General features: G+C 36.9%; 1 protein-coding gene and 1 long non-coding RNA gene across 2 annotated transcripts in view; both read left to right on the top strand.

Annotated features, from left to right (window-relative positions):
• The window catches only part of LOC147842925 (uncharacterized), a 959,952-nt gene that overhangs the window by 587,794 nt on the left and 357,562 nt on the right, over positions 1 to 14,596 (top strand). The gene's annotated exons all lie outside the window — the stretch shown is intronic.
• On the top strand, positions 1,341 to 6,814 carry LOC553259 (uncharacterized). The gene is made up of 4 exons (XM_087260523.1): positions 1,341 to 1,368; positions 1,655 to 1,712; positions 5,782 to 6,374; positions 6,650 to 6,814. Exons 3-4 carry the CDS (start codon positions 5,786 to 5,788, stop codon positions 6,691 to 6,693), a joined length of 633 nt encoding a protein of 210 aa, XP_087116649.1. The 5' UTR covers positions 1,341 to 1,368; positions 1,655 to 1,712; positions 5,782 to 5,785; the 3' UTR covers positions 6,694 to 6,814.

The following is a 14,596-nucleotide window of genomic DNA, read 5'->3' as shown; positions in this document are numbered from 1 at the left end:
AGTATATTCAATGGAGCTTCTGCGTTAGCCGGCGATTTTGTCTCGTTTTACGCTTGAGCAACTAAATAAATGCTAAAGTTTATTTAACTGAATTTATTTTAATGATATTACAACATCGATGCTGTATAAGGAACCGTATAAAATGGAAAAAAGTTCACAATAACAGCTCGCCGGAAGTGTATCAGCATGGGAACAGCACTAGCTCGGCATATACCCTATTATATTTACCGGGATATATATTTGCACTTTTAAAATTCAAAATATTGCACTTCTAGTGTTATTTTATACAAATATGTAACATATTAATGATAAACAATATTGCTATCTACATACAAAAAAATAAATAAATAAAATAAATACAACAGCTAATAGCAGCAGCACAGAGAGAAAGAAAGCTATGATTAATGGGGGGCTCGTCCGGGATATATAATGGGGAATCGTGCAGGATAATTCGCACTTATAATATTCCCCTTTAAAATCTTGCACTTCTTGTGTTTTTTACACAAATATAAAACATATTAATGAAAAAAAAAAACATTTCTATCAAGATAAAAACAAAACAGCTAATAGCAGTGCTACATAGAAGAAAAAAAGCCATGATTAACAGGGGCTCGTCCGAGATATATTTGTACTTCTAATATTTCACTTCAAACTATAATTTTATTTAAATATGAAACATATTAATGATACAATTATTTAAATCTTTCATTAATGATGTTGTATAGCTAATAGCAGTGCCACAGAGAGGAAGAAAGCTATGATTAAGTGGGGCCTTATTTAGGATATGTAACCGGGGCTCGTCCGGGAAATAACATTTCTTTGGTGTGTATGTTTAGGTGCAGAAGATCCTGGTTCAGATTCCGAATGAGCCCCCACTTGTCACACTAATTCATCATATAAATATTTTACATCTACAGAAAGGGCTACATTTTTTACTCTGCACATACTGCGTGAAAAGTTATAGAAATGTACAAATATGAAATTAAGTAAATCATTCTCTCTATAAATACAGTCAATTGTGCGCTAGTTTGAAATTTTTTACAGTCTACTCATACATAGTAAGAACCTAGTTTAAGCCAAGCACTCCTGAATTAATTTTTATAGTGGTTTAATTTCTAAATATAGAAAAGTGGACAATGGTTACTGGTGTGCCTCGTCACATTGACGTGATTAGTGTTGATATTTAGTGCTGTCTGTTGCTAGAGGATAGAAATCCCCTATAACGCAAGAACAATAACATACCAAACAACCTGATCTTTGCCAAAACGTACAATTATCCATTGAGTGAGAAAGGGCTTTCCATGAGATCACAGATCTGACAGCTTATAAACCTCACAGAACGATGGCAAGCAACACAGAGCAGCGCAGGTATGTCAACCTTCATTGTCATTGCTAATATTATAAGAAATGTAGGCTCATGGTTAAAACTAAATATTTAAATAACCATTTATTTTATTAAACTTATTAATGATTGATTAATAATTGAATTAAGTTCCCGTGGATGACTAGCAATTTTTAATTTTTATTTAGTTAATAGTTATTTGGTAATAATTCAATATTTACTATAAAATATTATTATAGTACAATTGTTTTAATTTAGTTTTTAATTATGTAATATTAAATAAATGTTTGACCATTTTCCTTCATCTACAAGGAATCTCTGGACAATTGTTTCCAGTACTGAAGATTAAAGACGTCCAAAAAATTACACGGTAATTCCTATATATATATATATTTTTTTTTTTATTTTTTTTTTTAAGAATAAACTGTATTTTAAGTAAAACAAATGTGAATGTTGAAATCTATATTATTATTTAATAGAGACAGAAAAATTTCATAATCATTTTATTAGCTATAATTGTATGTTTTATATTGAAATCATTTTAAATGGGTCCACACGTTAAAAGTAACATGAGGCACAGACAAAATAATTGATTAATTATGACATGACTGTGTTTTTGTGACAAACACCTGTTGTTAAAAGAAACAAGAATACAAAGAATACAAAAAAACAAGAATACAAAAGAGAAAAACAGTGTTCCCTCACCATAACGCAGTTTAACTTTCGCGGACTTGCAGTTTCGCAGATTTCTTTAGTGCCGTTTGACTTGCCTTTTTTTATACCGCATTGTGTTCTGCGTCCTGGCTGTAGTCAATCAATCTCCTCCGTGCTGTGTCTCCTTTAAAGTACAGAATGCTTGCTTAATAGACATAAATCTTCAATTGCTAGGAGTGTAACTGTATTGCATGTTTGTAAGTTTTCTCCCCAACAAACCCCATAGTGTTGACGAAACAAGCTATGATCAATAGACGCTCGTCCGAGATATTTTTGCACTGCTAATATTCCTCTTCAAACAAACTGCACTTCAAATGGGTTTTATACAAATATGAGAAATAATAATGATAAACTTAATAAACTTATTATATATTTCATTTATTAAAGATTGAACATACAACAGCTAATAGCAGTGCCATAGAGATGAAACAATCTATAATTTTGGGGGGCTCATCTGAGATATATTGCATTTCTAATATTCCACTTTAAAATATTGCACTTCTTGTTTTTTTATACAAACTAAAACATTTTAATAATAAAACATTTATATCAACACAGAAAATACAACAGCTGATAGCAGCACCACAGAGAAGAAGAAAGCTATGATTGATGGGGGCTCGTCCGGAATTTTTTGCACTTCTAATATTCCACCTATAAATATTCCAGCTCTAATGGGTTCATACAAATATGAAACATATTAATGATAAACATATTTATGTATTTAATTTATTAAAGTTTAAAAATACAACATCTAAAAGGAGTGCCACAGAGATTAAAATAATAGTCATTGGGGGCTCGTCCGGGATATTTTGCACTTCTAATATTACACTTCAAAATTTTGCACTTCTTGTTTTTTAAACAAATATGAAACATTTTAAAGATTAAAACATTTCTTGCAAGATAGAAAATAGAACCGCTTATAGCAGCGCCACAGAGAAGAGGAAAGCTATGATCGATGGGGGCTCGTCCGGTATATTTTGCACTTCTAATATTCCACATCAAAAATTGCACTTCTAATGGTTTTTATACAAGTATGAAACAATAATGATAAACATATTTCTATTTTTCATCAATAAAAAGTAAAGGAAGATGCTAACCATCGGACAAAAAATTTGACTTCTGGACATGCTACAGGAAGGTAGTAGTTACAAGAGAGAAAAGTTTTTACGTTAATGAAAATGTGATTGCCAGAAAATAGTGTGAAGGGGTTTGCAGCCTTAAAACGTCTATAGTAATTAAAAAATAATAATAAAGTGGACTAATTTGTGGATTTCACCTATTGTGGGCTATTTTTTGAATGTAACTGCCACAATTAACGAGGGACCACTGTAGTATCTATGTAATATCAGTTGAAATGAAAGTAAAACTCTCAGCGGGGGATGATTATACTCTAAAAATAACATGACTAGCTTCACTTATTACAAACCTATGATTCATATTCTGAATGAATCAAATTGACGGTTTAATTTGGAATGGTCATTGTGGTAATCAGTGTTTCAGTCATCAGCTTTAGTTTACCTCTTGGATTTTAGCAGTAGTTTTGGCATATTTAAATATTATCTTTAAACATTTATAATTGTGTTCCTGAAGCATATTTTTAACAGCAATATAGTTTAAAAAGGTCTGTTGGCTCTGTTTTTAAGGTGTCATCATCATAATGAAGTATAATATTTTCTGGAGTATAGAGCGCACCTGTATATGAGTAAAAAAAATGTTAAATGAAATGTTAAAAAAAAAAAATATATATATATATATATATATATATATATGTATACATACATACATATATATATATATATATATATATATATATATATATATATATATATATATATATATATATATATATATATATACATATACATATATATATATATATATATATATATATATATATATACACACAAGCCGCACCGGGCTATAAGCCACAAATATTTATGTTGACAAATTAGGAATTTACTGCATGTTCCGAACTATTTTGTACTGAAACTGTACATGTATGTACCTAAACAGATTCTTTCCGAACATTGCCTTTTAACATGGCAGCAACCTTGCTATTTAAAACAGAATCAAGAGAAAAAAAATCTGGTTATTATTTACCTTCATTTCTCCTGTGTTTGAAACCACAAGTCACTTTAATCATCTACACTAAAACCCACAAAGTCGTCATCTTCAGTGTCGGAATTGAACAGCCGCACAAGTCCTTCGTCACGTGTCTCCATCAGTCTCGATCTCCATGTCACAGTCATCCTCAGGTGAAGTTAGCTCTGAAGATGGCCGCTCTCGTCGTGTAGCAGTCCAGCCTTTCGGAATCCATCGGTGATGGTGGATTCTTTCACAGCACTCCACGCTATTAGGATCCACTGACAGACATCAGAAAAGGATGCTTTTCGCATGGGGCCGTGAAAGTTTTTGTGAAAGACTTCTCACCACTTGTAAATCCACATCTTTTTAAATTCTAATATAGAGCATCCCTAATGGTGAAAAAGAAAAATCCACAGAATAACTGCACCTTTGTAAAAGCCGCATGGTTCAAAACCTAGGAAAAAAGTAGCGGCTTATAGTCCAGAAAATACGGTTGTCTAATTGACTTGTAGTCCCAGCATGCAGCTGAAATAGATAACTTATCTGAGCATGTCCCGTTACTCTTTTTTGTTTGTGCTTTAACTTCAGTTGCTTGGATTTGTGATGATCAGAGCAGATCTGTTCATCTGAATATTTTGTTGTCACCATTGTTGATATCTATATGCTAATTTGATGACTGCTTAACTAAATTGTTTACAGAAGAAATAAACAACAACTGAATTTAATGCTGCGTTCACACCAGATGCGGATGAAGCTTCAAGCACGAGTGATTTAGATGTTAAGTCAATGCAAAGATGCGAATAGACATCCTGCGCCACAATTTGTGCGAATGAAGCGGCACAAGTGAGGCATTTTGTGTCTTTGGTTCACCACATTAAAAATAATCAGGAGCTTGTTCGGGGGTGATTATGAAGTAGTGCCTGTTGTTGATGTCCCGAAGTGAAAATCCTCTCACCAACTCCAGAGAATAGCTCATCAAACAGGGCTCAGCTCAGTCTGAATCACCACTCGAAGCCTCCATCATACAGGTATAGCTTCCGGAGGAGTTGATAAACTTGATGATCTGGGTGCAGCTTTGAAAGGATCTAGTGGAGTTAGACATGGCGCCGAACAAATCTACGCTGTTTTTCAGCCTTCCTAAAGCACATAAAGCACAGCTAATCTCTCAATAAAATCCATGTTAGCTATTTAGCAATGAGCTAGATTCAGCAGACAGACAAAAGCCCTGCCCATGACGCAAATCAAGGACTATTCTGAAGTGAATCTGACGTATGAATAAACCAAGTAAACTCAAAATGTTCACACGTCTATTTACGTCTATTTTAACATGAATTATTTGCGCATTTCTCGTGTGGTGTGAACACAACATACAAAGGTTGGTCAATATGATTACAGATACTCTGGCATATGAAACAGAACATCTATATCAGTCTTTCCCAACCCTGTTCCTGGAAAAACATCAACAGTGGTTGGTTCAGGTTTCAGAGTCTCTTCTTATGTTCTAATGAGTGGTTTTAGGTGTGATTGGGAAGAAGCTGAATCTGTGTACTGTTGGTGTGCTTTCAGGAACAGGGTTGGGAAACACTGTGGTATGTAATCTCAGCTTAACATGTTTTTTTTTTTTTTTTTGGCCTCCAAAGAAAGATGAAGCACTTGAGTCTTTTTGCTGTAACTGCTCTTCTGGTCTTCAATGGATGTGACTGCACCACAACCGTATCATCTGGAACTGCAATTCTAACAACTTCTGCATCTCTAGCATCTACCACGTCTGCAGTTTCTCCAACATCTGCAGCTTCTACAGTTTCTCCAACATCCGCATCTTCTGCAGTATCTCCAACATCCGCAGCTTCCACAGTATCTCCAGCATCCGCAGCTTCCACAGTATCTCCAGCATCCGCAGCTTCCACAGTATCTCCAGCATCCGCAGCTTCCACAGTATCTCCAGCATCCGCAGCTTCCACAGTATCTCCAGCATCCGCAGCTTCCACAGTATCTCCAGCATCTGCAGCATCCACAGTATCTCCAGCATCCGCAGCTTCAACAGTTTCTCCAGCATCTTCAGCCTCTACAGTTTCTCCAGCAACTTCAGCTTCTACAGTTTCTCCAGCGTCTGCAGCATCTACAATTTCTACGGTGTCTGCAAATTCAACAGCGACTCTGATGAGCACAAATTCAACTGCAAGTGGAGCACCAGTTGCAACCTCGGCTTCAGGTTTCCAGCTGCTCTGTGCAGGTACAAGGCTAACATCTATTGTATGAGATCATGAAGGTGTAAAGGTCAGATGTTGTTATGGCAGACCCAAATTTTTTTATAGGTGTTAATTTTTTCAAGTTACTCTAGGGGGCTGTTTAATGCTTGATTCTCATTGGCTGATGAGCATTCTAAGGTGTTTGGTTACTAACAGATAAACGTAGAGCTAAAGTAGTTCCGGCAGGTTTTGAGCACAATACTGCCTAAACAGTTGGGCTTCTAATCAAACTCAAGCAATGTGTATTGTTTCTATGCAGGACTTCTCATCTGGACCCTGAGGCACATTCAACTGAGAAATTAGGAGAGATCTGGAGAAGTGATAGCCAATGCTGGAGCAGGAGACAACTTAATCTTAGCTATTTATTTTCTCAATGTTTATATTATATGGTTTATATGTAAATAAATATAACAGTTCTATATTATTATTGCTTTGTTTGTGAAGTGTCATCATTATAGCTTTTCAGACATTAATATTCAGGATGGCACATCAGCCAAAGTGTTGCGAGAAATAGACAGAAACATATCCTAATTTTGTCATGAACATGTCAGATTATAATAATTCTAATATTATAATAATCTACTAATTCAGTTAATGCAGAGCAGGCTTACTAGACAATACAAGAGCCAGTACCTTTAGACCTATTGTTTTCTCAGACAGTGCCACCTGCTGTTGGGTCAGGTGAAGTGACAGGTCCAGAGAACCAACTATGATGGTGATGTGATGACCAGGTCCACTACGTAATGGATGATCGCCTACTACTCCGCTTACCCTAAACCCAACCGTCACAATAGTATGGGCATTACCTTAGTGGGCGGTACAATTTCCATTACATGTTGGACCTGGTCCAGTACATCATCGTGACTACAGACTACAGCAAGGACATCTTGCCACTTTCTAGCAAGTAGCAACATCAGACACATAACCCCTAACAGTAGGTCTTAAAGTGCTGGTCTGAGCATGCAGTAGGGTCTCCTGGCCTGCAGCTTCATAATGTTGATGCTGGGAGCCTTTGAGGAACTGTCTAGCTTGCCTCAACACACCTGCAAGGATGTTTATAGAAAGCCTAGTAAGTGCTTGATTAGCTAGCCCAGGTGTGTCTGATTGGAGTTGGAACTAAACTTTGCAGGACTCTTGCCACCCAGGATCAAGTTTGGACACCCCTGGTCTAGCGGGGAACATTCTAGCTGAGCAATTTAGGCACATCTTCAGGTTTGGGGGAATAAGACAGCAAGCATTTTTCATCACTGAGCTAATATTCACTTGATCTTCCAGCAACCCTGAAGAAACCGACTCCTCTTGAAAATATATAATTTTGTGAATGGTTTAGGTTTCACAGAGTCCAAAGCTCTACAGATGTCTGTAGAGATGAGACACTCCTTGTAGAGTGAGCTCTCATGTACAAGAGATGGCATTCACAATCTAGTGGTTCAACCTCTGTGGGGACAATGCACTTCTCTTCTGCCGACCACCAATACACAACCAACAAAACCAACTGGTCTCTAAAAGAAGAGGTAGGAACCTTGGGCAAATTGCCCAGCCCAAATTCCAGGCGTGAATTTTTGACCAAAGAATACCTCCAGGTCCCCAGAACTCTTGTTTGATGGCAGCGTGAGAGACTACAGAGAGATCCCAAGAGGGTAGACGAGGAGGGTAAGACAGAGGGTGGGGGTGCTAATGATTAGAGTGATGGACTTACAATGCAAAGCTCGCAGGTTAGAGTCCCAGTACTAGCAGGGATAGTTTGTGGCAAGAGTAAATAAATATCCACCTCAATACCATGGCTGAGGTGATTCCCTTAATGACACCGAACCCCTAACTGCTCCCCAGGCAGCCCACTGCTCTGGCTGTGTGTTAACAGGAGAAAGTTGCTTTGGATGAAAGCATCTGCTAAATGCATACATATGTAAATTTATTAAGATGGATTTAGTCTGCCATTTACTGGGAGCTGGGAGACATTGTCTTTTTGTAGGCAGTTGCAAATCATAGTAAGTAAACAGATTATTAATATGCCAAACCTTGTTATTTTATGCCATGTCTTAGTAGGGTTTGTATATCATTCTATATATGTATATCAATCTTGTATATTATTATATTTGACCCCACATGGTTAATTATCACTAAATGGCAAATAGCTTCGTTTTTAGATTGTTAATTAATGGTAAAGTAAATATTTACAAGAAATGTTAAACTATCAATAAGTAAAGGGATTATTGCTGTAAAAACCAACCCAGGCTCATTCTAAAAACGTAGTCCCGCGGACGTTTTTGGAGACTGCGAAATACGTCCCAGGAGGTACGTATGTTTGTAGTTTGTGTTTTCGCGAATCTGAGAGAGGCCGCTGTGTCGAGTGACTGTCTGTCCAACTGACTAAATGACTGAATGATTGACTGGGCGACCCAACCTCCTCCTCATCCTTTCCTAAACCCAACTGGTTTTACCGATTGACTCGATTGTCGTCGCCGTCATCGCGATCAGCTCCCCTCCGGGTCTCCACTCCGCCGACCTACATGACAAGCTAAACCGGACAAACTGGTTGCAGTGGGAAAGCCCTCCACAAGGAGATAAGCGGTCAGCCGGCAAACGCGACACTCTAGCGTTCGCTTAGAATAATAAAATGCAGCCATACGTACCTCCAGCTACTAAATCACGGTCACCAGAAACATCCGCGGGACTATGTTTTCAGAATGAGCTTGGGTTTGTAAAAACACATCAGTTGTTCAAATGTCTTTGCACTTTTATTCATATGACAGAACTTTTAACATGAAAGTGGGAAATGCACTACTTCTGAATTCTTTGTTCAATTCTGTGTGCATGAATGTGATTAATCACAGAAAAAAAGTGTTGTCCCCAGGGCCGGAGTGGGACTCCTTTTCAGCCCTGGAGTTTCAAGCCTCAGACCGGCCCACCTCAGTTCACGACTGACTATATTAAAATAAGGTCATTTCCAATTCAGTTTCTAATTACACTATCACGTCTGTTTTTTTTTTGTTTTTTTTTTTTGAGAAAACAGCTGCTTTAGAACTTCAAATGTTCAGCAACCCAAACAGTATTATATGTCTCAACAATAAAAATGAAAATAATAATTTACTCAGGCGAGGATCAAACCCAGGTCGGCGACGATGTAATCAAACATGCTAACCACTGGGCCACAACGGTTGTGTAGTTAGAGGTGACTTATAACATTATGAACCTGCAGGCTGGTTATATATGAAAAGAGCAGACAGCTGTATTAAATTAATGAATAAGAAGACTGTGGTCAAGTAAATAAATAAATTAATTTAAAAAGTGTGACTGCTGAGAGCAACAGATTCTGGAGCTAGGGACACCGGCCCTCACGGCCAAAAAACGGACCGGCCCACCGGGAATTCTCCCGGTCCTCCCCATTAGCCAATCCGGGCCTGGTTGTCCCAACAGACCCTTTTCACATTTCCGGGTTTCTCAGAAGAAAGTCATAGTTAGGAAACATAGTGTGCAGTTAAAGGGAGAACACAACAAATCATTTTAACAATCTTATTTGCTCAAATAATAAACTCCACAATGATGTTATGAGGATGTTCAGAAGAAGGAAAAAAAATGTGAGAGACTGATGACGGCAGCCAGAGAAGAGAATGACGTCAAATTTACACTCAGCCCTATAGACGCTGCATTACAAATACCTCGCACAAGCGGTAATTTGCTTTTTGTAATCTGAAGCAAAGATGATATAGTACATGCATATAAATGCATATAAATGCATATAAAAGAAAATCTAAATATTAAAAACTTTAAAGGATTTAGATGACCGTTAAACAGGCTTGTGAAAAGGCTCCATTGTTCCCCAGCACTAGTTTCTTTGCAGGTAGGGTTTTTGAAGCATCTTACAGAAGTTGTCTAAGTTCTTCTGGGTTGAGTTTGTCTCAGTTTGTTCTGCTTCTTCATGTCATTCCAGACAGACTGGATGATGATCAGATCAGATCTCTGTGTGGTGCACTGGCTGCTGTCAGAGACGATAATCTCACAGTACAATTACAAGTAGAGAGAGAAATAATGTTTGGAAATGTAAATTAATATTTCAAACTGACATGCTTAAAAAAAAAAAAAAAAAAAAAAAAAAAATATATATATATATATATATATATATATATATATATATATATTTATATATAAATAACCCATTTTAACCCTTTTTTGGTGAAAATGCTAGTGGAGACTTTTACACAGTACTGTAAGTCTCAATAAACAGATCTATAATGAGTTACAAAACGCTGTTTTAACATCAGAGTATGTACATACAGTAGTTAGGTTCATATGTAAATAACATTTTGATCAATGTCTACATTCGTCACTGAACCTAACATGTCATGACATTGATGTCAGCATGCAAATACGGGGAAAGATTAGGACAGAAAACACATATGGAGGAAGCTAAATATGAACAGGGTTTTTTGGTGAAGTAAACAAATGTGATGCAAAAGGTTATACAAACAATTATACAAGTAATCCAAATTATAAACAGCAGATTAGTTCTGAAATTGAAAATGTAAACTATATAAATATGAAGAGTTCAGATGCAAAAGCCAAAAATAATGGCATTGAGTGAATGCCATTTACGATTTGCAGTTTACGTAGAACATGTTTAGCAAATAGATTTCCTTCTAATCATCCAAATCGCAGCGTCAGCGCATTCAGAAATGACGGTTTGTTGGCGAGAGCAGCTAAACGCCACCTGTCATTGACAGCAAAAGCCGCTATATCCCCAGAACCAATCAGATGGTGCGAATCGAATCATGTATTCAATCTAGCAGCGTGCTGATACACCGGCTTTATGAGGAGACTGCTTTATTCCGCTTTCAGTTTTAAAAGATGGAGTTTGATGAACTGGATGAGGATGTTCGACTGTCAGTGAATGGCAAATGAAAACATCACTTACCTCAAAACTCACCAGAAAAAGAAAACACACTAAACTGTCGGGAGTGTATCATGGATTCATAATGTGTTTTTGGGCTGCGGCGCTGCTTAAATGAGTCCCATTTACTATACAGTAAACAGCAACTGCGTTTCACGAAGACAGAGTGAAGATGCCGTTCTTTTATCCCACATGGATGCTATGAGGATAAACGAGATAAAAAAGAGACGAAGACTGTGAGTATAGTGAGAATGAATGAATGACAGCTTCTAAAAGTGTCTGAGAGGCAACCCCTCTTTGTCCAGTAGGCTCACCTTGTGTTTTATCATAGATATATACACTAGATATCGCATAGGGACCCTGAGCATGCGTCAATAGCGCCGCCATATTGGTACAGTGCTCCCAGGACTAATGTCATCCAACCGCACTAGTCAAGACAGTGTTATTACGTGAAGATGCGGGAATTTAGCGCTGTCTACGGGTGTAGTAACGAGCAAACAAAGAAAACAAAGCACAAAGGCAGATTATTTCATAGGTAAGATTAATTTTTTTCTGTTTTTGTATGTTCTGAACTTTTGTGCTAATCAGGTAACGTTATTGATGATAACAGTCACTTACTGCATTCACCATACGGCAAAGCAACTCTAACTCGCACTAAACACTCGGCTTATGCTAGTTTTGTTGAATAAAATCAGCAAACAATGCAAAAGAAATATGACAACGAGATGCTGCGCTGCCAGAAACTTGCATTATTGTCGGCTAACGTTAGTGAAAGAGTCGTTCGGGGGATTCATTCACAAACGAATCGCACCCGTCAGTATAAGAAGTGAAAGCAGGAGAGGAGCTGTGTTTCAGGACATGATTAGATCAAATTTAACAGGGAGGGTGAATAGTACATTTCTATACACACAAACACAAGCTTTTTGTCAGGAATGCCCGTGCTGTCACTGATCCATCAATGTAGAAAAGTGATGTAAAATTATAATTTTTCGTAATTAGAAAAAAAAATTACATACTAACATCCAGGAAAACTCCCGATCACAGATATATGTGAATATCTCTGGCTTTGGATGGCCACAGTCCTCCACTGTACCTTGGTCCCGCATTCATTTCAAAGGAGCGCTACCCTGTAGCAAGATGGCGGTGCTATTGACGCATTCCGTCCAATAGACAACAATAGGCCAGGCGACATCTAGTGTATATATCTATGCTGTTTTGTTTGCTAGTTTAGGCTATTTTTTTAAAACTATATGTAACCCCGCTGATCCTACACCATTTTTAGAGGTCAGAGGAGTGAGATTTACCTGCACAGCACTTCACTAGCTGGCCTCTGTTACGTATAAATTATTTGTAGTACTTTATTATACCTATACGGCTGATCAGCTTTTTATATTATTGGACAATGCACAGATATTGATGTTTCACAATGTTTTACACTACATTATTTCAGTCTACCAAGCCAATAGTTTACAATGTTTACATTGCTCTACTTACATTAAATCTAAATCCCAAATATCAGTAATGACAACAGATTGTTCAGATTTAATTAATGTCCGTTTTAATGTTATTGATTAATGAACTTTACCGATTTCATTCAATCATTTTTCTTCTGCTTTTTCCCTGGTTTACCACAGTGGAATGAACCGCCACTTACTTGACATTTATTTATTTCAGGTGGTTTGTGTATGTGTTTTATGTTTGGTAAAATAATCTCTAATTGCATCTTTTGTGATTTTCAGCTAATTACATTACATACATTACATAATTGGATATAGAGGTTTTTGCAATAAAAGCATTAGTGGATTTAGCTGGTTTTGACACAAAAGAAAATCTACTTTGTTAAAAAACAGAGAATTGTCTAAAGTGACATTTATAAAAAAGGTTATTTTATTCACCAGCTAATAACCTTATCATTACATATAAAATGAGATTTCTGAACCTAATTATAAGAACCTGATAGAAAATGCTCATTCTCGAGAAAAGAGGTTTGATGGATTTAGAGGGTTTTGCATCTGAACTCTTCATATATATATATATATATATATATATATATATATATATATATATATATATATATATATATATATATATTAGGGGTGTCACGATTTCGATTTTTAATCGAAATAGTTCAAAATTTATGCTCAATTTCGATTATCGAATCAAAAAATAGAAACATCGATGCTGCCATGCCCCCATGTCACGTCAGCTTGGCTTGCCAAGCGGGAAAAAAACAGGCTTGTTGAAGTGCTTGTTAAACTGCAGAAGCAGAAGACCCGTCGACAGAACTTAAACCCTCTCCTCTTTCAATGAAGTCGCCGGTGTTTAAGCATTTTGGATTTCCAGTGAGTTATGTTGACAACGTTCGTGTTGTCGACAAAAAAAAACCACAGTTTTGCAAGCTCTGCTATGTACGTATTACGTACGGTTCGTCTGATAGACAACACCGGCATCGCGATCCTCCGCCCGCCCCTGTTGCAAATCCGCTCGCGAAAAGTTCACACTCAGGCCCTGTTTACACTGTCTTTCTTTTTAAATGACATTTTAGAACGACAACGATTTGACATCCACAGTGGCGTGTAGCATTTCTGAGCAGCCCTCCTTCCTCTCTACCTCTGAAAATGCACATCACGTGACCACACAGACGCACTCACAGCCATGCGCTCGAGACAGCAGGTCCAGGCAGTCAGAGGACTGCTTCAATCTTTCACTCACTTGTACTTAGTCATTTTAGCGAACACCTCAGATACTGTTGGCTGGTTCCTGTTGGCTGTGCGTCTTTTTTACCAACGCCATTATAACGACACAGATCACTGCCTATTCACGAGTCCCGCAGAAAAAGTGATTGACAGGTGGTAATTATGTGTGTATCTTGCCGTTATTCATTTACTGTATGATTTGTTTATGGGTAAAACAAAGACCATGCAGGTCAGGTAGTTTAAACGGTAGGCTACAAATAATTAATTGGTCATTAATTAATTAATTATTCATAATCGAAAATCGAATCGAATCGTGCCTTTAGAATCGAAAATGTAATCGAATCGAGGATTTGGAGGATCGTGACACCCTTAAAATATATATATATATATATATATATATATATATATATATATATATATATATATATATATAGCAACACCTCTCCTCGATTTGGTATTACTCTGAGGGGGTTCTACAGAATTTTGGCTGTACTGAATAAGCACTCTCTTAAAACAAATTAAATCAAGTGTACACTTTTTATTTTAGCTACGTGTGAAGTTCTTATAAAAAAAATCAATCACAACAAAAAATAAAGGCACTTTAAAGCCAGAAACTAAAAGT

This window comes from Danio rerio, chromosome 7 (genome assembly GCF_052040795.2).
Source record: "Danio rerio strain M-AB ecotype USA chromosome 7, GRCz13ab, whole genome shotgun sequence".
Lineage (NCBI taxonomy): Eukaryota > Metazoa > Chordata > Actinopteri > Cypriniformes > Danionidae > Danio > Danio rerio.
Note: the sequence above shows the minus strand (reverse complement) of the source record. Positions and strands in the feature narration are given on the sequence as shown.

What these genes read in the sequence shown, in the direction of transcription:
- LOC553259 (XM_087260523.1), top strand. Translation starts at nt 5,786, where the DNA reads ATGAAGCACTTGAGTCTTTTTGCTGTAACTGCTCTTCTGGTCTTCAAT. An exon ending in TTTCCAGCTGCTCTGTGCAG is followed by an intron (nt 6,375 to 6,649) that starts GTACAAGGCTAA and finishes GTTTCTATGCAG; the next exon opens with GACTTCTCATCTGGACCCTG.